At 49.0% G+C, this 23,360-nt stretch overlaps 11 protein-coding genes across 11 annotated transcripts; 6 read left to right on the forward strand and 5 right to left on the reverse strand.

Annotated features, from left to right (window-relative positions):
- Window positions 1-888: 888 nt before the first annotated feature.
- On the reverse strand, window positions 889-2,056 carry N7489_004493 (uncharacterized protein; the record flags this gene model as incomplete). The annotated part of the gene is made up of 4 exons (XM_056710245.1): window positions 889-1,173; window positions 1,226-1,423; window positions 1,480-1,912; window positions 1,974-2,056. 4 exons carry the CDS (start codon window positions 2,054-2,056, stop codon window positions 889-891), a joined length of 999 nt encoding a protein of 332 aa, XP_056568666.1.
- A 2,914-nt stretch (window positions 2,057-4,970) lies between these two features.
- Window positions 4,971-6,643, forward strand: N7489_004494 (cytochrome P450; the record flags this gene model as incomplete). Its single annotated transcript, XM_056710246.1, has 6 exons — window positions 4,971-5,284; window positions 5,336-5,366; window positions 5,416-5,559; window positions 5,613-5,742; window positions 5,796-6,426; window positions 6,481-6,643. The coding sequence occupies 6 exons, from the start codon at window positions 4,971-4,973 to the stop codon at window positions 6,641-6,643; spliced, it is 1,413 nt and encodes a 470-aa protein (XP_056568667.1).
- A 394-nt stretch (window positions 6,644-7,037) lies between these two features.
- On the forward strand, window positions 7,038-7,908 carry N7489_004495 (uncharacterized protein; the record flags this gene model as incomplete). The annotated part of the gene is made up of 2 exons (XM_056710247.1): window positions 7,038-7,239; window positions 7,331-7,908. The coding sequence occupies 2 exons, from the start codon at window positions 7,038-7,040 to the stop codon at window positions 7,906-7,908; spliced, it is 780 nt and encodes a 259-aa protein (XP_056568668.1).
- A 1,433-nt stretch (window positions 7,909-9,341) lies between these two features.
- N7489_004496 (proliferating cell nuclear antigen) lies at window positions 9,342-10,665 on the reverse strand (the record flags this gene model as incomplete). Its single annotated transcript, XM_056710248.1, has 6 exons — window positions 9,342-9,359; window positions 9,426-9,712; window positions 9,791-10,220; window positions 10,285-10,325; window positions 10,397-10,485; window positions 10,628-10,665. The coding sequence occupies 6 exons, from the start codon at window positions 10,663-10,665 to the stop codon at window positions 9,342-9,344; spliced, it is 903 nt and encodes a 300-aa protein (XP_056568669.1).
- Window positions 10,666-11,085: 420 nt separating this feature from the next.
- Window positions 11,086-13,135, reverse strand: N7489_004497 (vezatin family protein; the record flags this gene model as incomplete). Its single annotated transcript, XM_056710249.1, has 5 exons — window positions 11,086-11,744; window positions 11,797-12,248; window positions 12,305-12,786; window positions 12,842-13,032; window positions 13,087-13,135. The coding sequence occupies 5 exons, from the start codon at window positions 13,133-13,135 to the stop codon at window positions 11,086-11,088; spliced, it is 1,833 nt and encodes a 610-aa protein (XP_056568670.1).
- Window positions 13,136-14,714: 1,579 nt separating this feature from the next.
- N7489_004498 (uncharacterized protein) lies at window positions 14,715-15,684 on the forward strand (the record flags this gene model as incomplete). Its single annotated transcript, XM_056710250.1, has 2 exons — window positions 14,715-14,924; window positions 14,989-15,684. 2 exons carry the CDS (start codon window positions 14,715-14,717, stop codon window positions 15,682-15,684), a joined length of 906 nt encoding a protein of 301 aa, XP_056568671.1.
- Window positions 15,685-16,429: 745 nt separating this feature from the next.
- Window positions 16,430-17,428, reverse strand: N7489_004499 (Zn(II)2Cys6 transcription factor domain-containing protein; the record flags this gene model as incomplete). The annotated part of the gene is made up of 1 exon (XM_056710251.1): window positions 16,430-17,428. The coding sequence occupies one exon, from the start codon at window positions 17,426-17,428 to the stop codon at window positions 16,430-16,432; it is 999 nt and encodes a 332-aa protein (XP_056568672.1).
- Window positions 17,429-17,889: 461 nt separating this feature from the next.
- N7489_004500 (uncharacterized protein) lies at window positions 17,890-18,981 on the forward strand (the record flags this gene model as incomplete). Its single annotated transcript, XM_056710252.1, has 1 exon — window positions 17,890-18,981. One exon carries the CDS (start codon window positions 17,890-17,892, stop codon window positions 18,979-18,981), a length of 1,092 nt encoding a protein of 363 aa, XP_056568673.1.
- A 543-nt stretch (window positions 18,982-19,524) lies between these two features.
- Window positions 19,525-20,391, forward strand: sha1 (putative calmodulin-binding protein Sha1; the record flags this gene model as incomplete). Its single annotated transcript, XM_056710253.1, has 1 exon — window positions 19,525-20,391. The coding sequence occupies one exon, from the start codon at window positions 19,525-19,527 to the stop codon at window positions 20,389-20,391; it is 867 nt and encodes a 288-aa protein (XP_056568674.1).
- Window positions 20,392-20,949: 558 nt separating this feature from the next.
- Window positions 20,950-21,421, reverse strand: N7489_004502 (uncharacterized protein; the record flags this gene model as incomplete). Its single annotated transcript, XM_056710254.1, has 2 exons — window positions 20,950-21,215; window positions 21,415-21,421. 2 exons carry the CDS (start codon window positions 21,419-21,421, stop codon window positions 20,950-20,952), a joined length of 273 nt encoding a protein of 90 aa, XP_056568675.1.
- Window positions 21,422-22,952: 1,531 nt separating this feature from the next.
- On the forward strand, window positions 22,953-23,219 carry N7489_004503 (uncharacterized protein; the record flags this gene model as incomplete). Its single annotated transcript, XM_056710255.1, has 1 exon — window positions 22,953-23,219. The coding sequence occupies one exon, from the start codon at window positions 22,953-22,955 to the stop codon at window positions 23,217-23,219; it is 267 nt and encodes an 88-aa protein (XP_056568676.1).
- Between the last annotated feature and the right edge of the window lie 141 nt (window positions 23,220-23,360).

Genomic DNA, 23,360 nt, shown 5'->3' on the forward strand with positions numbered 1-23,360 from the left:
AAGAAAGATGGAATGGCAGTTCAAGAAGAAAGGAAAGGAGGAGCTTGAGAGGGTCTGAAAGGAGGCTTGCGGAGTTGAGGCCACGATCGCGGTTTCTTGGGTAATACCGTATTCGACTTGTCAGCCCCGGTAGTTGGGGGCGAGTTGGGTGATAATTACAGGTATTTACAGTACAAGGAGATCCACCAATCAGAATGACATGGCCAGTACAACTCACCTGGGCATCTACGAGACCTTAGCGAGTGCATACATACGTAAATATCGTCTGTATGGGAGTATGTACGAATAGGGTACCTAGGTACGATATTTACATGCATATATAGCAGTGAATAGCAATACCCATTTTTCGATACCACCACTATCTTCATGAAGTACATGTAGGACACTGAGATATGATGTGGAATCAATTCTATTAATATAGCAGCTACTAAATACTATCCAGGTGTCTAGTCCATTGAATTAATAAGAAAGACCAGTTCACATTCGTCGGAAAAAGCATTGATGGCTGTCGTAAGACATGGAGAACACCTCCGGGAATCAAATCATTCAGATAACGCCGTCGGTGCACTCGTGCAGGGGGTATGGGGTATGGGGTATGGATATGAACATGCAAAGGAAACCAAGGAAAGTAGAATCACAGGAATTTTGGGCAGCTCAGAAGCCAGGAAGAATGGAAGATGGTGGGCAGAGCACATTCGACGGATATGAGGTATCATACTGAGCCGAAAGCCCAGAAGCAAGAAAGCAAAATGCACAAAGAGATCAGGCTAAATGTCAAGGTGTCCACACAGACACGAAGGTTCACAGTTAATAAAAGACACGACGCTCCAAAATTCAACGCCCCGGGAAATTACTTATAGAAACACCCTTTTTTCCCCACCGGGGTGATCAGTCGATCATCATCCGTGATGGTACTTGGGTCAGGTTTGAAGAGAGCTCGGTTGTCTTTTCTGCTTCCTTGTTCCTCTTCTTGTTGATATGGGGCTTCAAACCGCGGTTGAAGTTGTGGACGCACAGGCAGGCGTTGATGATAGTGATCACAATCAAGATGATAGTGATGACGGCGAAGAAGGTCATCGATGGTCGAGCGGGTAGGTATTTGAAGTATGTCAGCGGCGAGTACATTCGGAACAGCTTGAAGCAGAAATATGCCATCGCAGCGAATAAGAGAAGCTGGCAAAATCGTTAGAGCTAGAAGTCCATCTTGCTGGTATTGTGGACTTACGATGATGATTATCATGCCAACCATGGTTTCTCGTCGCACAAACCAGGCGCCACAGACCAGAATGATAATGGTCACGGGGATGGCAGCCACCGTAAGCGCGAATTCAGCATCCATGCTGGTTGAGGACACCAAGACGAGGAACTGGACAGTAAAGCCCAGGAAGAAGAAGAAATCGAATTTCAAGAGAGCGATATAGATCTGATACACGACCGGTTAGTCGTGTTGCTGATGGGGAGGTCGAGCGAAACACAAACCTGGTAGGTGAGATAGCGGCGCTTCATTTGCAGATCAGCACTGATATGCTTGTAGATCGTCCACGCAAACTCATCGTATAGCTTATAAGCGACAAAAGTCATCAATAATGTCCCCAATGCCACGATGCATGGAATGATGATTAGGAACGGCTCGGACTGAGCCCAGACAACCGGACTGATCATATTCATCAAGGCCAAGGTGGAGACTGCCTCTTGAATTTGTTTCACTTGCACAGCGCCGTAAATCAGGAGGCCAACATTGCAGATACACAGTCCGATGATCTGAATTGTATTCTTCATGCGCAGAGCATCATATACCAGCACCAGTTCGTAGAGGAAACCGAAACCGTAGAGGGCGAGGAAAGTAGGGATGGTTTTCGAAGCGGGACTGTTGTTTGGGAGTTCTTGCATTTGAAAATTTGCGAAGATGTAACTAGAAAAACGGCGATGTTAATGTTGATTTCCAAGATGTCCGCTTTGATGGAGTCCAATACCATTCAAGGCCGAGTGTTACGACTGTTTGGACGAGTGTGATGATCGCGAAGGACCACGTCCAATGTGTATTTGGGAGATACATCCTGGGGTTATGGGTCGCAGGAGTGACGTTAGAATATCCCTCTCGTGCGCGGAACCCTCCTGGCCCTCGTCGAAAGGCGGGATCGAAAGACCCCCCCCAAGAGAGAAGCGCGCGACCCGTGTGAAGGAATCTTGCCGAGAGGCTCCGTGGTGGAGCTCAAGTCGGCGGGATGGGTTGGGAAAGACACGGTGACGGTGTGACCACCTGATGGTGGCTTTCGCTTTATAAAGACCGGTGGGAAATAGGCCCGTCACGGGGGAAAGGGCAGATTGAAACACCCGGAGGCTCGTGTGCTTCTGGGGCTTGGCGGTTTGGTTGGCCCCAAGCCGGGATTCGTCAGGAGACGTGATTAGATGCAGGGAAGCCTCAACAGGGGCATCCGACCGTCAGGCAGACTGTTCGAACCAGTCAAGTCGAATTAAAGATTGACGATGATTTCACTTTTATTTCAATGTTCGTAGGTGTATTTTTATCCCGCGGTCTTCCGAATTGTCAAGTGGTGGGGGGAATCGAGGGAATGTGTTATTGGCAGCGACCGTACAGTAAATGCAACCCTCGAGAAAAAGAAAAGAGAGGGAATAAGGAACGAGTGACAGAAAAGTTGAAGAAGGAAAAGAAAAAAGGCCAGAGTCGAGACGGGAAAGAAAGTAGGGGCACATCTGGGGTTCAGAGTTGTCCACATACCATGGGGCGGGTCACACATATTACGCAGTACGCAGGCTCCTACACGGAATATACATACTCCAGAACAGTAGAGCCCTGGAGACTCTAGAGGACTGCTTACTACAGAGATTCTAGATGCACCGAAGAGTCCCTGGAAAACAGTTTCTCCAGCGACCCAAACGAAGCCGCACTATTTTCTGCATTTCAACGCCTTTTCCTCCTGAATTGGTGGAGTGGACCCATCGACATGCGACAGGTACCAAACTTATTCGAGTCCAGACTTTCTCTTTTTCTTTTTCTTTCTTTTTCTTTTTCGCTTTGCTTTTTGTTGTATGCGTCTTGTATTTTCTATACCCTGCTGAGTCGTCCTATTGACCCTTTTCGAAAAAGGTTGTTCTTGAACTGGTTCAACACCTGCCGTTTTATTTGGATTACTTAATCGTGTTAATAGGTACCTAGGTAGCCCCATACCTACCTAGGTAGGTAAATCCAAGACCCTGAGCAACTTAACTTGTGACACCGGTCAATTAATCCAAGCCACATTGAAATCCTCTCCCCAGAAAGTAATATGAAGGCAAGGCTGTGAAACATGTAAATACGGAATGCGACCTTGCCAATGTGGCTGAGAGGTGGCTGAGGCAGTTTAAAGGTTGTCCGAGCCGTGGCCCCTGACCATGTCATCCTTGGTTCATGCCCATGTGTTCCACGATTTACAGCTGTACTTAGATATCTTAGCACCTGTTAAGATCTTATTTTCATCTGACTCCATTTAGTTCTCTTTATCACCTCATCTTCATCCTCAGCCTAAAACTGCCAACTCCAAGTGCTGTCGCATGTCAGGCCCGGATCGCCGAGGCACCGCATCCACCGATCAGCCTGAATGTGCGAATGATAATTACCCTAAGGTCCACTTTCGTCCTATTACAGCCAGCCAAAGATTCCTTCGTCGTTCGAAATACTCATATGTAAAGTATTCGTGTAAATTCCGACAAACCGTGCATTAATCGACGCCGACAGATCCCCCGCCCGAGCGAAACATCTCCGCCAACCTATGTTGATTTATCTCCAATACTTGCTCCAGAATTGCCCGACAGCATCCATAATAGGGCACTGGCAGAAAAAAAGCTAGTCAGCCCAATCACAAAGAACCTTTGGGAGTGAGACATTTGATCGGCCATCGCCGGGTCCGATCAATAAAAAGGCCACCGGAGCAGGGTATCTCGGTAGAGACAAGTCCGACAATGAAACTGAGGAATGCCCGGTCTTATTCCGAGAGTTCCATGATCACGATGATCATATCCAACTCACTAAACTATGTCTTTCTCGAAGCAGCCCTTTTGTCAAGTGTCTCGCGGGATCGCTAATAAGATCGTCACTAGCTTTATCAAGACCAAACGAAGCAAGTTTAGCAATTCGTCTACTACGGCCTAAAGAAAGACTAGCGCCAATGCCCTTGTCCTGTCAAAAAGACATATTGCTGATAACCAATGTACTGATGATAATCTATTTATGGTACATAAGTAGAAATGAATCCATGTGAGATCATAGCTTCTCCCTTAGCCCCACTGCTAAGCTATAATTGTAACCCAGCGCAACGTCGATTGATTACTATAATATCTTTGCCCGAGCAGCTTTTAATGATCAACTCAAGATACATTCAAGCTGTTTTGTGGCTATCCTGGCTTCGGCTGCGGCGTGGACTTTGTGTCAGAGAGCTTGTTTGGTAACGTATATGACAAGCTGTGTAGTGGACGAATCTCTTGAATGGACTTGCAGATATCCGACATCTAAATCGATTGGCAGGGGCCTAATGCTTTTTATCTATTGCGTTTATTTTCCGATTATCCTGTATTTTGTAGAAACAGTCTTCATCTCCCTCCTGCCATACGCCTCAGAGATGAGCGCCACGCAAGATCGGGACAGGGCTGACTAGAAAGTAAATTGACATCCATTAGGAACAACCTCTTTTGTCGACAACCCTGTCATCTCCTCATATTTCCCCTTTCGGTTTAAAGTCTGAAATGTTATCGCAGCGCCTGTTCGCCCTTCCCCGCACTCCGATAGCGATGATATCGGCAAATCCTAGCCGTTTGAGCATAGACTATCAAATCCCCAAGGTTATGTCTATTATCTAATGGGAATTGTAGATCCTTCAATCAGATCTATGGTATAAATAAGCATAGAATAGCATGTTCGCCATCCCTCAAGAGCAACGTTTCGTAATTCAGAAGCTCACTAATACGACAACAATATGCTGTCTCTGTGGGCCGGAGCGATCTTCCTTTGCGGGTATATTGTCATCCGCGGATTCCTCTCGCCCTTGTCTATGATTCCGGGCCCGTGGTACACTCGATTTACAAGTCTATGGCTTAAGTACCAGGAGTTTACTGCAAATCGACGAGAATCAGTCCACCGCTTGCACAAGATCTATGGCTCGGTCGTCCGGCTGGGCCCCAATGAAGTATCGTTTACCAGCCTCGATGCGATTAAAGAGATCTATGCCTCAGGTGGTAGTGGGTATGACAAGACTGAGTACTATGATCTTTTCAGGCAGTTCAAGATCAAGTAAGTCTTTGCATCAGAGAGATATCCGGCAGCCACTGATACAGAACTTAGGACCATGTTCTCTACTTTATTGAAAGACGAGGTACTTATTCCTAATAGAACTAGAATACTGGGGTGCTAATATCCGCCAGCATAGCAAAAGGAAACGTATCTTTGCCGACAGATACGCCATGACCAATATCATGAAAGAAAAACCCATGGCTGCTATCCACGAACGGGCCATGACGTTTATATCTAAATGTGTCGAGGCTGGCCAAAATAGTGTGGATGTTTATGTGGGTCGTCAAAATATGACAGCATCCAGCATAAGAAATGCTAACCCTCTCAGTCTTTGCTCCACTGCTATGCTCTGGACTGCGTTACTCACTTCATGTTCAGCCCCGGCGGCCTCAAATCTCTCGACGTAGCCAAAGACTACGAAATCATGCACGAAATGACCTATCACCAAAGTCTCCAAAGTATGCACTGCCCAATTTCCATGTTTTAGTGAGAGATACTAAAAGAGAAACAGAAAACCTGCTCGAATACTACCTCCCTTCACTAGCACCGTATTTCCCGAAATTCCTCCACGCCCGCAGCGCCCCAAAAGCAAACCAATACGTGCTAGACATGGCCGCCCAAACCGAGCACGACGACCACACCCTCATGGAAAAGCTCAAACGCAAAACATCAAACCTGGAACTAATGCAAGCCGCCGCAGAATGCAAAGACCACATGGCAGCCGGCATCGACACGACGGGCGATGGCCTATGTTTCTTAATGTGGGAGCTCTCGCAGCCTCTGAACCTCTGCTTCCAGCACAGACTTCATAAAGAGCTTACCGCTGCGCCGGCCAATACACCCTTGGATAGCTATGTGTATCTCGACGCTGTTATTAAAGAGGCACTGCGGTGTGCGCCGCCTATTCCAATGTCGCTGCCTCGATATGTACCTGCTGGTGGAAGGGAGATCGATGGGTTCTTCGTTCCGGGATATACTATTGTTAGCTGTCAGCCTTATTCGGTGCATAGGATGGACGATAGTGTCTTCCCTGAACCTGATCGTTTCAATCCTGATCGGTGGCTTGTCGAGGAGGGGACTGCTGAGAGGAATAGGCTTTTCTTTTCCTTTGCTACGGGTGGAAGGGGATGTACGGGGAAAAAGTGAGTCCTCTTTGGTCCCTGGTTTACTAATGCTGGTTTGCTGATACTGGTTAGTCTTGCACTTGTTGAAATGAAGGTGCTGCTTCGGGAAGTGTATTCTCGTTATCGGACGACAGTGGCTTCGGATATGACTGCTTCCATGAAGCTCGATGATCAGATCATCTCTTCGAGGCCCAAAGGGCAGAGCTGTAAGTTGGTTTTTACGGCTATAGAGTGATATTGAATGGCCAATGAGTTTGGCTGTTTCCAAAAATTGCCATGAACCCGGAAATTAAAATTAAAGAGATAGTCCATCAGACTTTGGCAGTAAATCCTATAATATTTACATACGTAGATATGGTCATTAGAAATTGCCGACGCGTGAAGAGAATAGGGGAAGCTTAGGCCGGTGCGGGGTGTGAGGGGAAGATAAGTGACTCTCCCATCCTTCCAATGTTCTCTTCAACCTTCCCAATCCAGCTCTCGTCACGTATCTAGTTCAGCACACACCAATCCTATTTCCTAAGGCACCAGCACAGACTACTACGTAATCTGTTTACATATATACACCCTCCCATAGCAATCCAAGCACCTCCATCCACCGAAATCCCACTTCACCAAGATCCAACAATATGGCCACCAAACCCGACCAATCCACCTGTCGCTTCTCCAAGCGAATCTCATTCCGATGGCTCACAACGCCCGCCGAAGAAACAACCGACACAATTGTGATGTCCGTGAAAGACTGGTACGTTGATCTGCGGATAGCAACGGCAACAGGCAAAATCGACTGGGCGATTGCTGGGCAAAGGATTGTCGAGAGTCAGGAGCCTCGTAAGTTACCTCCAGCGCTATATATGTATATCTGAAGGATGCATTGCATTCAGTGAAATGGAAATGAACATCCCATTAACCGACTCTATAGTGAAAGTGACATTCTCCCATGAGCTTGACTCTCATAATGCGTTTGAGACCATTGATTGTGGCACTTTTGTCCCCTTGCCAAACGGGGATGCACTTGAAATGGGGTCTATGCCTCGTCATGATCTCCCCGGTGCACCTGACAAGGAGTATGAGGAGGTATGGCGGGAGTTGCCATTCAGAGAGGGGCCCGAGGGGCCCAAGAAAGGTCTTTCTTGGGTGATGGAGTCGGATGATGGAGATCTCAGCAATGAAGAAGGCTCGGTAACGGTCACGAAGACTTTTATCGGTCGCATCTGGGGAACGTATTTGGCACTGCGCCAGATGCAGATTCATACGCGACAGAAGACTCCATCTGGTGAACTGGTTGTTAAGAAGTTCGGCGCTGATGTTAGTGCCAGAAGGGAAGAGTGGGAATCGGGTTGGAAGGAGAAGTATTTGGTTGGGGAAGATGCAGGTGCTCTGCCTTCGATGCTGGTTGGGTTTGATGGGGAGGGTGTGGGATCTTGGAGAGTACCCGGGGAGAAGGTACAAGTTCAAGGAAAGACGTATATCGTCCGAGCTTTTGAGGAGATTGAGTAGGGCCGGGGTTCACTTCAATCATAAGCATTTGCATATCCAAGCAAGATATATGATCGCCATTGGAATCGCTCTTAAGGGTCATGCAGTAGGGTCAACCTTCCTCCTAGGCTTGGCTGTCTCGGCTATATGATAGCCATTATTGAGCCCAGGCTGCTTCTTCTAATCTGGGTGACCCTCTCCACAACATGCGTTAGGGCCAGTGAGCTCTCGTCTGCGGCAATAATTACATCCTATCAGCGTCCAAACCGTCGCTGAGCAGAACGCTCTGGAAGGCATAAACTGTGAGTGTACTGGAATTAGGCACAAATTGCCTTGAATGGGCATAGGAAACACAAAAGCAAGCCTTGAATCTGAGTAGACGTAAAATTAAACAGCAAATCCAAGCATAGTAGCAGTCAACCCAACTGACAACTGGCTGCCCTATACATTCCCAAACGGGCCAAGCGCAAAGATGACTCATCCCACGTGACAGCAATATAAAACCCGCAAACCCACCTCGACGCCAAATTTCCCTTCCTCAAGCGCCATCCCCACCAATGCTGCGTTTCTTTGCTACACACGGCGAGCCTCACAGCCCGTCCTCGCAGCTCTGGGTCCCGCCCAGAGCTGTGAAACCCCTTGCAAATGAGAAATTCGGAGGAATCTTCAAAACACAACCCGCGTCGTCGTTCGATTTCGCGCGTCGGCGCCGGTACTGCCCGTGAGGGCCTGGTGTGATCCTAGATCACTTCTTGTCCACACTTGCACTTGGCATCAGAAACATCGGGCGGAGGGGCTTGCCCCGATGCCCCTGGGAGAGTCGGTGCGAAGATTGTGTGTGATGACACTTTAGTGCAATACGCAGCATACCTTGCTCTGTCTTCTCTTCGGAGGGACGGATGGTATCATTCGATTCCGATCATTCTGGTGGGGATGGCGCTTCACTCTTTTTTTCTCAGGTCAGTTCTTGCTTCCTCCCCCTGGTATTTTCTTTTTTTTTGTTGGGGGGTCTGGAAAGAGTTTTTTGGCGACCTTGCTGATTAGTGGGGTTGTGGACCATCCTTGCGGTTCCTTAGGGTCTTTTGCCTGCGGGCTCGTTGGGTTTCGGTCGCTGAGGTTCGGTGTTGGGTTTGTGGGGTTTTATCCAAAGTGGTGGACAATAAATTACTCATGGAATACATCTCTTTGCTAGCCGAATGGCCAGTGAAATAAAAATTCCTCTTTTACTCGTAGCTGTTAGAAAACCTTGAATTCTAGGTGAAGGATGCATGTTTGGAAAAATTTGCGAGGTCGAAACCTCGACCGCTGAATGTGTAAATTATCGTGAACATCTTGTTAAAAATCCCCTGTTGTCAGGGACGTAGTGAAAGAACATTTTCCTCCAAGTTCTCTCCATTATCATCGAGCTTCATTTTTAGCATTGCCCATATCCCCTCGAACCATCGCATGTTCGTTTACTCTTCGTCACCGATCTGTGTTGAAACCCCACGTTAGCTTGGTTTCCCATCATGTTGACCTTGGAATAATCAAGAACTTACCTTAGGAGCAAGGTAGAACCGCAGGTGTCCACTTCCCAGACCGTACTCGACAAGCAGCGGCACTTCCTGAGAGAGGTGCAGCACGACAGATGAGGACAGGTTGGAGGCCTTGCAGAAGTTGACGAGGTACTTGAGGGAGAAGGTCAGGGCGACGGGTTCGGAGAGGTTGATGACGACGTTCTGGTCGGGCTTGTCGACGTTGGTGTGCTGGCGGATGGTAACGGATCCGTTACCGATATCACCCTGGCAGGAAAACTTGACACCCTCCTTGCTGGCCTCAATCACGACTACGAAAGAGATTAGTACGGCGGGACTTCGGTCTCTTTGTCGGGCTTCAGTATCGCCTCGGTGGGAAAGTCACTTACCTGACTCGGACAGCGCGTTGAGATCTCTGCAGATGCGCTGGAACTCAGAAGAAGGCATCTCCACGGTGGCGGCGTACTCAGTCTCAGGGATGGCCAGGTGCTCCTGGTCAATATCCATGAGCTTGATGTCATACTCGCTCAGGCGGTCTGTCTCTGCACTCTCGAACATCAGGTTGACGGCATCGGGTGAGTCCTCGGCCTTGAGGGTCAGGATGTCTTCATTCTGGGCGGCGCGGAGCACCTTGGTTAGGGAGAGCAGGTTGATGCCGAGGGCGATATTACGGTCGCAGCGGTAGGGAGAGAAACCCTCGGCGCGGAGCAGCATGGAAACTAGGGCAACGTGCGAGTTGTCCATGGCCTGGAGGGCGATTCCGGAGTCATTGCAATCGAAGTTGCAGTCCTGGACAAGGTCCTTGATGGCGTCGACGACCTACACACAACAGTTTTAGTAAACTGTCCATTGTTGAATTAGGTGAGTGGTATAAGTCACATACGCGCTTCAGAAGGCTTGCCTGTTCCAATCGTGCTTCGAGCACTAGAGAGTGAGTTAATTTACCGGTCCTTCGCACACAACAATCTTTTCGATTTGGGGGTTGGCCGACTTACTCTTGATGGTTGTGTGTGTAGGTGTGTGTTTAAATTGGGCTGTAAGGATATAGGAGGGGGGAGAGTGTGTTTCTGAAGTGAAGAAAGTGCTAGGGAGTCGAGGATAGTGAACTGGGTATGTATTTGAGCGAAGGTGAAAGAGGCAGCAGGTCTAATATAAGGATCGCGTTTGGGGTGGGGAAGACGCGGTCGCGTTTGGCGATATGTCCCTTTCGGGTTTAAGTTGGATACCTCAGGCGCCAAGGCAATAAGGCCTCCTTTCCGTCCATCCTCGTAACTAGGGTCAACAATTACGAGTATGGATCTTAGAAGGATAATTCATTTGCAGTAGAGCCAGCTGTAATGTACAAATTGCGAAAAGGAATCAACGTTGGTCCTCATACTCAACGGAGATGAACGCCGAAAGAGCCATCATCGAAGACCACTTAAAGAGAGACGAACGGATAATAATAGGACAAAAGAAATAAGTAGTGAGCAAAGTAACAAGAAGCAAGAAGCCAGAAGCAATAATCCTCGAATAAAACGCCGCTGTCGCCGAGCCCCGTCTATATGTACATGCCGTGGGTATCAATTTGTGACTTACAGCTGCTAGCGCTGGGAGAAGTCAAACCTGTGCCAGTTGGCGCGGAACGAAAATGGAGGGATTCTGTGATTTGCATCAAGCACGAGACAGAGATCCCAGATAGGTCTTAGATGCTGGTAACTCGTTTCGCAGAGTTATTTCCTGGTCGCTGCTTGATGACCATTTCCAGTTCCTTGAGCATGTTAGTGCTGGCATCTGCCTTTTCTCTGGCAATCGCCTGTCTGGCACGGTCTTCTCGTACACGTGCAAGACGCTCGTCTCTTGTCAAAGACATCCTCTTGTTTCTCGATGCCGGCAGTACAACAGCTTCGAAAATTTCCTCATCATCATAGGTCTGGGTCAGATCCGGCCGGCCCTCGCCAGTTAAGGCTTTCAGCGCATCAGTTGGACTGCCCTCGACTGCCGTAGAACCTCCCAAGCTGGGAGTAGGGGACATGGGTAACAAAAAAGTACTTGGTGGTCGCGAGCGATCCCCGACACTAAGGCGATCGTGTTGGTTTGTCAATGCGGCTTTGCCAGCTTCCCACTCTTGGAGAAGAGCTCTAAGATCACTGCCAACCGAATCATATTGTGTAAGGAGGGCGGCTTCGAACTCATCAGGGTCTGCGCGTTCTAAATTGGCGTGTGACTCCTCGCTGGCGATGTGCATTTTAGCATGCAAGGCACGCACCCCTTGTGACAAAGAGCTGAGCCGTCTAAACTGAGCACGCAGGTGGTCCTTGCTTGGTGAGGCGGAAGGTAATGGGGATGGGGGAATGGTATCACCTGCGAATGTTAGGGAAAGTCCTTGTGCCATAAAACAGGGATTAGCACTCACGGTCCTCCTCGTTTAAAATTGTTGTCATTTTTAGCATGCTGTTGCCGGTCACCGCAGCGAGCTCGCGCATTTCCTCGACAGCAGAACTCCACCGAGCAATATCGGAGCCACCGCCATCGGCGCTGAGAGCTAATAAGCAGCACAGCACGCTTTTTCTCACACTGTACAGCTTTCCAAAAAGATCCCTCAGGGCACGCAATGAGTACTGGTCTTCGTTGGCTCGCTGCGACAGGGATGACTCTACTGCTTCGAGTTCTTCCAGTCCAATGTCATAAATATCGTAATATTTCGCCAGGTCGCCTTCATCTGTAAGTGGGCGTAATGTGTTCTGGGATTGAATATACCGTTCGAGCATGGAGTAAAAGCATTCAGAGACCGCTCGGCGCAATCTCAAGCATCGTCGCGTTTGTACCTGATCCTCCAGCCGACTGATAGGTGGTAGAGGAGTGCTTCTGCGATAGTTCATTAGTCTCAGTATTATTCTGAACCAAAAACGCCATGTTCTTACATCCGATAACCTCTTGAGACAAGTTCAACCTCCTGAATGAAGACCACGGAAGCTGACGCAGCAGAGTCAAATCCCTGGGCGTTTCCAATGAAAGCGCCAGCTGCCTCGACAGCCTGGTGCCGGAGATATTTCAACCATTGCCGTTTCGCGAAAGCATAGAAAAATACACCGACAGCGGGCACGAGTATCAGGAGCACTCCAACTTTCTTGAGACTGAGTCCTGACCCAGTCCTTGAACGGCTCCAATGTAATAACCAAGCGATAGAAAAGGATGTAGCGGCTGTTACAATGGCGCCTTGGATTCCAAAGGTTGTAGATAGGGACGGGAGAGCTGTGGGTTGTTTTGCAGACAGGACATCTGCAGCGGATGTGTAGGAAGGAGCGCTGTGTTCATTCAAAAGTTGCGACGCGACAATAACGTAGCCAAATTGTTCCAAAAATCGTTCATTGTCGCTTCGGGCCAATCTGGCATTCAGGGCGGACTAACGAGAGGGAGCGTTAGTATGATCCCATGCTATCGTAGACGAGGGGTCGTACCGAGCAAGTGTCATATAGTTTCCCAATTAGTTCCCCCTGCGGCGTGCCTCGTAGATTGAGAGGCTTCGGTAGCTTGTTTCGAACGCGATTCTGAAATTTAGAAGCCCCTCGAGGGGCAAAGTTGGAACTGGTACGATCATCGTCGCCTTGATTCTCCTCAACGGGCCAACTCTCTTCGTTTCCACCCTCCCCTGGCACTGATGTCAGTGGATTTGAATTCCTCGGGTACCTCGGGCATAGCAAACCTTCCAAATAGTCGGCCAAAGGCGAGTTCTCATACACGATTGATTCCATGTTGCGGGATCACGCCACGGTGACAGGAGAGCGGAGAAGGTGGGCGAAGTGGTGACGCAAAACAGGTGGTAAGACAGGCGCTTACAGATCCATGTCGCAGAATGACAGGTGCCTGGCAGAAAGAAAAGTACCGATCGCTAAAGAATGTGAATGTTAAATGTTGCAAATGCCTGGGGCCACGTTGAGGCACGTCCGGGGAAAGGAGGTCTCCCGGTCACGAGAGGCTAATTTAGACTTGACCCACTTACCTGTTCCTGGCGATGATGATTTTACAAGTATGGAGTACGGAGTAAGGGTTCAATATTTAATTTAAAGGAGATTAGATGATACATATGACTACATACATACATATATGTACATGTTTAGGCTCCAGCCAATCTGATCAATGGGGATCAACAAGGTTTACAATGTACTTCTGTACGTCTTGTTGAGCTGGCCATAAGCTGCATGAGAGCCCTCACCGGTTTATGCGCATAATGCTGAGTCATCAAACATCGTTGGCCTGGCATAGATGGCATCCACATGTATCCATTTGGGGAATCGATCACCATGCTTCTAGAATGACGATCATGCTTCTGTTTTATTTTCTTTTTCCCAAGAATGATTGTCAACTTCCTTCGTGACAGGCAAACAGACAGCCATCTATAATCCATCTGAAGTACAACGTGGAGTTATCATACTTAGACCCTAAATCCCGCCGTCCTCCATGTATGATATACATCTGCATGTCATTTTCTTCTTGTTATCAAGGACCCATCGTCGATCAAATTTGGAATTCTTCCGACGTGGCCGGGATGATGTTTCGCAGGATATCAGCTGCCTTGTTAGCCATGCAGAGTTGCCTGGAAGTAACAGACTTGACTCCTATGAGAGATTAGTAGGTGCAAATCTCCAGCAAGTAAGGGGTTGAAGACTCTACCTTTCACTGTCTGCTCTGTTGAAAAGTAACGTACTCCGTACGTGCAATAGCACCTCGTCTCAATATCCTACAAGGTGATCAGACCGCCCAGATTAGGGGGTTGGCAGGAAAAGGGGGTATCAGCATAACTACCAGGGTTAAAATTTATATGTTCACTTCAGCAGATTCAAAATTCGCTGGCTACTGTTTTTTGGATGTCTTTTCCCTTAAAGTTGATCTTAAGGCCCTACCTTCCGTGCCCTTCGGCGTTAGTTCACCTGGAATAGCTAACGCCCGAGGGCATTCTCTCATTTTTGCTCTCTTGACGCTTGCAAGGTCTGTCGGTCGTTTTCGGTTGTGATCGTTATATTTTTACGTGTTTTTATTCCGCCGCAACTTCTCGCTTCCTCCTGTCTATCTCCTCTTCTCTATGAATATTGAAACTGTCTAACTTATTAGAAGGAAAGAGATAAATCCCAATGGGACGCAGAAATAGGACAAGGGGACGCGAAATAGGACACGGGAATTTTCCCAGGTGAAGATAACCGCCTAGTATATCAGGCAGCCATGCATGTGCCTGCATATGCTCACCAAAGTCCAAGGGCCCCCACCTTTCAATTCTAACATTGCTTACTCAAGTCGCAAAGCCTGCCGGGGCATCTCGAGTCAATCACCAAGGGAATGTCACCTCCGAAAGTGTGGATGCAGCCAGGCTGGCAGGAATATCTATCGGCACGAAACGCTGGACTGCCATATCTCCCAGCTGTCACAGAACTCAGCACAGAGGTGGTGCGAATACTTGGCGGAAACCCAGGAGACATGCAACTACAAGGAACCAATACATACCTAGTGGGAAGTGGTCAGAAACGCATTTTGATAGATACAGGACAAGTGAGTGATTCTGGCCATCCCAATTTAGTACCTTAGAGACTAAACAAGACAATCATGTCAACAGGGGTGTCCAATCTGGCTCACCACTCTGGTCAACTATCTTGCCCAACACCAGTTGAGCATTTCCCAGGTACTGCTGACCCACTGGCATACCGATCATACCGGTGGTCTCCCGGCGCTACTAGCGCAGTATCCACAGTTGGCCACGGCGGTCTACAAGGCCCATCCGGACCAGGGCCAACATTCGATTCGCAATGGGCAAACTTTTACTGCTGAAGGAACTACGCTACGAGCGTTGTTCACGCCCGGACATAGTCAAGACCACATGTGCTTTGTCTTGGAGGAAAGCGGCGCCATGTTCACAGGTGATAATGTGCTTGGACATGGAAGCAGTGTTGTTGTGGAAGATCTAGGACCATACATGAAAAGTTTGCAAGTCATGACCCAAAGTGCGCGCAATGAAGAGATAACAGTTGGATACCCTGGGCATGGTGCTGTGATTGACGACCTACAAGCCAAACTCGTAGTCTGGAGCAGACACTGGGAACTACGAGAAAAGAAAGTCTTATCGGCTTTTATTGGGGGTAAAAACAAGACAAGAACATCCTTGACGACGCGGGAGATCGTCATATGCCTCTACGGGCTTGAGATGGACGCGATGGCTGGACCGTTTATAGCGCAGGTTCTGTCGAAACTAGCCGATGAGGGCAAAGTTGGATTGGCTGCCGCAGGGCAAGAGAAGAAGTGGTTTATGCTGTAGACTAACTTTGTCAATTGATCAATTGGAGTAGATTAGACTATGCATATGATCGAAATTCCGAAACATGTTCTGACTATTAGTAGGCGCGTCATCTCCCCAAGTAACTGAGCTGAGCTATACTCCACGCCCAGTGAGTTTACCCGCCAATATCGACGGTGACAGCCGTTAAAATTCTCGATTCGGACCTCACCAGCCTGTGATGTCTGATAATTTCTGTAATTGTGCTTCTCAACTAACTGGATATTCAAATTATCCGAGTGTTTATAATCATGTATAGAGGCCGCATAAGCGGCCGTCTGTCCCTGTAATCCATTATTCCGGAATTGGAAGTAGGACAATGTTGGCACGTCAACCCCTTTTGCCAACCATCTTTCAATGCGTGCCATTTATTATGGTATCACCATTGTAGAATCACAATCTTCGGACTGCTACATACATACTGGTTTCGGCGAGAGAAATAATTCATCACCTACAAAGATGATACGGTTGAAAACTCTTATTCCTCCTGTATAATAAAAATAAGGGAATGTCATGAAGGCAAAAGACCTCGCATTGAAATAGTTCCATTTGTCCACAAAAAGCTTCTATCTCTCCCTATGCCTTGGATACATGAAAGTGTAAGCAAGTGAATGGAGCCTAACCCTACCTCAGAAGATCGCCATTAACCGGCCGCTTGAATACAAGATTGGAATACCCCAAAAGTGGAGACTAAAGAGCCGCCACATTGAAGAACGGAGATCCACATCTATCCAAACCAATGAGTAGCATCATTCGCGATTTGCTGAAACCTCTCTCGCAGGCAAGTAGCCATTCCTGGCAGGGTGTCTGTTGGCAGCTCCGATACCTTTCCTAGACCCTTCCTATTTAGGGCCCCGTTGCCTTCGTCATAGCGCTCAGTAAGCTGTACAATGAACCTGGCCAGCTCCGAAAGCTCTGTAAAAGCCCGCATAGCAATAGCCTCATGTTCAGGCGACCTACGAGACCCTGCACTGGAACTCTCGCATGGCGTCTGTTGGCTGGGCAGCCCAGTGGGAGGCTGATCTTTCGCAAAGGTTGAAATTGTGACGGCATGCATGTCGATGATAGACATGCAAATTGCCGAAATGAGCATCCCCACCTCCGCTCGCTCAGAGCAAGGGCAGGTCAAAATTGTAGAGAGGCGATGGAAAGTTGCTGTAATGGTTTGTGCAGTTGTCCCGAGAAGGCTTGCGTCTACGGGGGATGCTCGTCTCAATTGCTCTGCTGGCACTTCTAGTTCGGAAAATATGTCTAGAGCAACTAACATGCAATCCGGATCCGAGCTATCGTAGTCTTTTGCGATATTGGGGTCTGGTTTTGCCGTTTTGTTATTGCACGGAGTGGAATCTGAGTTTGAGATATTGGATGTCGCACCGATGGGTATGGAGGAACCATTGAAGCGGGAGTAGAGTCTCGCGCTCTCGTCTACGAGATGCGTCGTGGTTATATCTCCTTCAGAGGGCTGATTCGACTCTTCACTGTCTCTATCCTCTGGGAGCTGGTTTCTTGACCGGTAGGGGCGACCAGCCCGTCTTGCTGGGCTGTAAAAGCATGTGTATCCAAGCTTATCGCAGCGGGTACAGAATGGTTTCTCCTTAGTACAACGTAGTTTCGAGGCAGAGCATTTGTCACAGGAATCTTTGAGTTTGGGGGTTTGCAACGAAGAGCTGGTATTGGGAAGACTGCTTTTGGACGATCGCGAACTTTGGATGCGGCTGCGATTCATGGCGTTGGCCCCTGCTTGTCATGAAAAGACTGCAGATAGACAGAGGCTGATTTAAATAATTCCCAAGTTAGTTAGTTTAGCTAGTCCTTTTTTTTTTTTTTTTTTTGTCGCATCTTTGCATAGCTTTTGTATTCAATTTCCCTTACCTAGATGTTGGTCCTGCTTCCGCCTGCAACCCACTTGCGCCCCTCCTTGCCAAGATATAAGAAGTATGCAAGTGAAGCTGTGGAGCAATCGACACTTCGAGCATTATCCAGGTAGTGCTCCCGGATATGATTTTGTTTTCAGAATCGTGGGATGTCTTATAAAGTTAGAGACCGAGAGAAACTGGCGTCGCGATGTAACCTCGTAAATCCTTCGACGCGTAGAGTAAGCACTAGCACAAATCGGGTTAGGCCCCACCCGGGCCGAGCATCAAAGCCAAGGTTGAGGCGCAATCAGGGGAAAAGTACCACCATGCGATGGAAGCCTCAATCCCTGATAACCCAAGCGCCGAGGACTCGATGTCTCTTGCAAACGACCGGCAATTCATATTCGCCCAGTGTACCGCCCATGATGGTCTATTTCATCCATCTGTGGAGTCCAGTGATGGTCTGTTCGCAGATGCATCAATAGACGACCTAGATCTCGATCTGAATGTCGATCTTGACCCCGATACATATCTTGAGACTTTTGCAGGGACTCACTCCATGTCTTTTGGAGCTGTTCCTGACCTCTGGCCTGGTCCTATACATTGTCTGGGCTCCGATAGATTTGACGTTCATGATGAACCGACGCTGGATTGCTCCACGCTTCCCGATCCCTCCACACCACTATCCGCTGTTCCGGATTCAATCCTCACTCCATTACAAACATCACCACAATCGACTGTAGCAGCTTCTTGCCTCGCACAACATCGTACTCCTTGCATAATAACTGCGACACAATCCCTTCGCTCGCTCCACATCCCCCAGACCAGTTGTGTCTCCCGCCGAAACGGCGGCAGCTATGATACCAACGGAGCCGGATCGCCACGCATGTCTGGCTCTGTCCTTAAAGCAAATAAAGAGGCAGGCATCTCAGTCTGCCACATGCTACAGTGTGCCTGCGCACTCCGCCCACAGAACCAGCTGGTCCTAGCAATTATTTGTTCCCGGTTAATTGCGTGGTACCGCGCGATGATCCACGCGTGCTTCATAGATGGCCACAGCAGTTCCTCTAGGCACAGCATAAATAGTGCGCCCAACCAGGGCCCTGCATCGTTGGAGAGGGTGGTTCATCAGCCTGTCACGATCGGAGACCACTCGGTTGACGACCAGGCGATGGGCTTGAGTATTCAGGCGCAAGTGACACTACGCGAGTTACAACATATGCAGCGACTGGTTGAGACCCTTTCAGCCCGCATGCGGGAAACAACTAACTCATACCCGAAAGTGATGCAGGGCTTTGGAGCTGAAGCTAGGTTCCCATCAGCCGGGCTCCCGGGCATCACGCGTGACCGGCTAGTGACGCACCTGTTGAAGGAAGTTCATGAAACCAAGGCTGATCTGATGACAGCTTTGGTAACACCATGATCGCACGATCCAAATCCGCCTCGGTGGAGTGACAAGTGCATGTATCGAACTAGAGCCATATCCAACTTGACAGATCTGCATCTGTAAGAACGTACAACAAGCCCTGAAAGGGAAGAAGACTTTAGAATGTACTCTCGCATGAAGGGTGGGACTGCTGGTTTGCACTGGAGAGAACATTCTATCTAGAGCCGATCTGGTCCTCCTATTCCTATTTCATCCGATACTTTGATACTGTCACGTGTTGACCCCCACGTGTTGCCCTGGACAACCCGTCCACAGGTCAACATGGGTCTCATAGCAATCGAGTGTTCCAGACACGCGATTCTCGATCTCTATTGATCTGATACGCCACAGTACCGTTGCCCGAGCTTGTTGATAACATCAACCCTCACCCCGCGTCTTCCCCGCGTTGGATTCCATCCCTTGATTGACCTCACCGCTTCTCTGCACAACAATCCCGACACATTCCCTCGCTTTCAAAATAATTGAGCCAGCTTTCCTCTCAGCATGAGATCTCACATCTTATTAGGAAGCCTCGACATCATGTCAGGTCTTCCCGACGAAGGTCCGACACCCCGCTCGTCGAGGCAGGTGTCTTCAACACGATGTGATACAATATACATTCCGTCTGATGACTTTACTCCCATCAGCTTCAGGCGTCTTTTCAGTCCGCCCAAGCGGCAAATCAAAGACACTGTTCCACATATTTCAGGCGATGCTGAGATCAGCAGCTTCAAGTCGCAACGTGCTAGACACCAGGTACAAAAGCCGTTGGCTGGATCTACTCGCAAAGCTCCGCTTCAGCAAAACTTTAAGCTTTTCCAGACAAGGGCGACAACAGTCGATGTCCCTGGAACAGGTGGCGGCAAGGAAAACGTGCCCCCTGGATCTCCCGTCATCACCAACAAAAAAAGCAAATCAGAAGATCATTCACCGGTGTCGAAAATGGCCCATCCAGTCGTGCAAAACACTAGTCGCAGAGCATGCATGACAATCAAGCCAAAAGAAGCCCAAATAGAGCCACTGAAGCGAGTGGCTCTAGGTGAAACTCGAGAAAATGTCGTCAGAGTCCCCAAAAGGATGGAACCTTCACCACCTGCTGGGAATCCTGTGGCCTCCGCCTTAAAGCGTGCCTTCTCCGCCATCGTTATTCAACGGGCATGGCGGTCATTTATAGAACGACGAAATAAGCACGCGTGCGGTACCGCCACGGCCAAGGCGGAGTTGGCATGTGAGGTGATTACTCGATGGTGGCGTGGTGTCAAAGCCTGCAAGCTGCGAGCGCAGAAGCAGAAGGCCAAGCTGGCAGAGAACACTGAACAGACGAGCCGCCGCAAACCTGCTTCTCAGCGACGTTCTGTACGCCAGGGCCACCAGAGTTCTGGCCGCCGAGGCATTCGGCGCCTCTAAAATGGCCTTTATTTTTCCTTTCTGTTTCTCTTTCTTTCTTTCTCACTCTTCTTTCACATTTCTCACATTTTCACTTCTTTCTTATGACCTTTCCTTGTTTATGAAATGATACCCCTACCGCGTTTTGACAGGCAGGGCTTTCTGTCCCCGATTTTGTTCATGATAATCGAACTGCTTTTGCCGTGTTTCTTCCAGCTCACCAAATGACACCTCCGAACGGGACAAAGCTGTCAGACTGAGAACGTCTACATGGCAACTAAATGGGTCGGGTTTCTGCTAGTCTAGCTTGGGTTTCTTCTAGTTCAAATCGAGATACTCACTACGAGGTTTACGGCAACTTTGCTATTCCGCAATCTAGCTCAAACATCCCAGCTCCGTAACCGGTCCTAACCAATTACCTACGAATTCCGTCGTCAGTGATGTGCGTCAAGGCGGTTGAGTCGGGCCCGGCAATAGCAGCCGATCAACGCAGACAGTCATGCAGAGTGCCGCTGAGCTACAGGCCGAGAAGGAAGCACACAAAAGGCTTCACGGCGAGACGCAATCACGATAGAATCTCTAGCAAGGTGGACCGTAGACGATGGTGACGGTGACGATAGTGGTACGGCCGGCGGCGATAATGCGGGAGCTGGCGCGGCTGTGGCCGGTCCCGTAGCTCCCGGTGATGGAGCTGGAAATGTTGTTGCTCCTCCGGCCGCCCTTGACCACGGTGGTGACGGAGTTTGGCTCCACCTGATGCTCTCTTGGGCCGCGACTGCCCGTGTATGAGCTCAAGTTGATGCCGGTAATTTTCTTCGCCCCGATTGTATCCGTCCGGAGGCTGACTGTTTCATTTTCAGGCAAAGGTTTGGATGCCTCCGGGAGCCAATGGTATTGTTGACGGTGACATCGATCTCAGCGTCAGGATATGGCTTCGCACATTCAGAGACCGTGGGGTAGAGGGTGGGACATTGATTGGATCGTTCTGTAAGGTGTCAATATGTCTTCTGGCTGTACCGGATCACGTCACATGTAGGAACGCACCTGCCATGTAATGCAGGACCTTCCAGGGCAGGAGCGCACTTGCAGCCTCGCCACATTTCCTCTCCGAGATTCCTACTCTTACATCGCATTCCCAGAAACCTCTCGAGCAAAAAAGCTATATTGTTTTACATGTTGACTGCCTCCAACTCTCTGAGGCCTCCAAAACTCCCATTCCTTCCAAGCCCAACGTGCCCGAAGAGGACCAGGAATAGGACGCAAGCGCAGAGAAGTTGTCACTCCAAAGCCCACTCTCCACACCCTACCAAATCTCCATCTGACTTCGAAACTGACCGTTTTAAATCTACAGAAGAGATCCAGATAAGCGTCTGGGTATTTTATAGCAAGAGACAAGCGAGATGATTGCACGGATCATGCACAACGACAACCAAGACCGAAAGTGCCACTCTCGGTGAGTTTGATGAGATGGCACTGCCAGGAGCCATATCCTGACCGGCCTTGATAGAATTCCTCCTTGTCTCGCAGGATGATCATGAGATTTTCCTGACAATTGCCTACTGCGATGATCGGTGTCTCACGTACCTGAAAAGCGAGAACATCTCGAATGGGCCCTTGAAATCCTGTGGGTCATTCCTGAAGATGCAAGCATGCCTAGGTACTGCTGGTGGAACATGGCTCCTCCAGCTCATATGGACGACTTGGCCACAATTATATTCTACGTTGCTTTTGAAGTGACATGCGGTTGACCCCTTCTGCGAATTCGCAACAGGACTAGTACCATCCGCTGGACTTGGGAAGGCAAAAAGAAGGGATATGCGCCCTTGTGACATGAAGACGTGGGCACCTGTAATGGGCGATCATCAAAATACCCATGCGCCTATAACGGACGACAGTTGATTTTGTCAAAAGGATGTGCGCACCTGCAATAGGTGACTGCCAAGATGCCCGCCGCCTATAACAGGTGACAGTCGATTTCTTTTAACGAGCATTGTCTGTTGTCGAAGACTTCAGCATGCTCCCCAACAGCAACGAGCTTGGGCCTCTTCGTGGCGCTGTTGACTAGTAGCCTATATACGGGGTGAAGCCAACACAGGCCCAAATCCCTGATAGGAGCATGAATGCCTGTGATCGCGCTGACGAGGAACGGATGTTCGGAGCACTTCCTCGATACACCACCTTATGTGAAAGAAGCTTTTCTTACTGCCACTTCTTCAAGCATCTGGTTACTGGTGATCTTCTGAAGAAGGGTTATTCGCGTGCTTATACTCAAGGATTCAAGGCAGAGGGAGAGGTAGAAGTCGTTTTTCAGGAAATGAAGCTTGTTGGATGTGAGGCTCTCCTTTTGATGACATTCTCTTCTTTTCAGCCCTGTAAGTTAACAACCGATCTATATTGTAGTCCTGGAAACGTGCCACTATGTCACCCCATGATGTCATAGGGCGCACGCTCCAATATAACTTCTGCCTGTTTCTTTTATTTTCATCAATATTCACCTATAACTATATCTTATCTCCTTACGTTCCAAAACTCGATTTCCTTCAAACCCACTGAAACCTACCACAAACCCCAATCAACACGTCATGCCCAACGACTCCAATCAAGACAAAGGCGCCACCGGAGCTGCCAAATTCGTCACCTCCACACTTGGAAACACACTCGGCGGTGTCACTCGCACAGTGGGTGGAGTAGCAGGAACTGCTGGGCGAGGTGTCGGCGATACCATCACAAGCGCGACGGGGAGCGCTGGCGAGCCGATTGGGAATGCCCTCAGTAACGTAAGCTCAGGTCTTGAGAACGGGGCGAAGCGAGTCGCCCAGGGAACGGAAGATGCTGGGAAATGGAAATAAGATCTTCTGCTCTTTTTCCTTTCTCCGGATTCGTCGAATCAGCGGATCATACCACCTGCTCTTGGCGAGAAGAGGATCGAACACTGAAGGAGGTCCGAGTCTCTGCGACTTTTTCTGCACCTTTTTACCAGATCTCTCTAC

This window comes from Penicillium chrysogenum (assembly GCF_028827035.1).
Source record: "Penicillium chrysogenum strain IBT 35668 chromosome Unknown utg000002l_segment0_segment0, whole genome shotgun sequence".
Lineage (NCBI taxonomy): Eukaryota > Fungi > Ascomycota > Eurotiomycetes > Eurotiales > Aspergillaceae > Penicillium > Penicillium chrysogenum.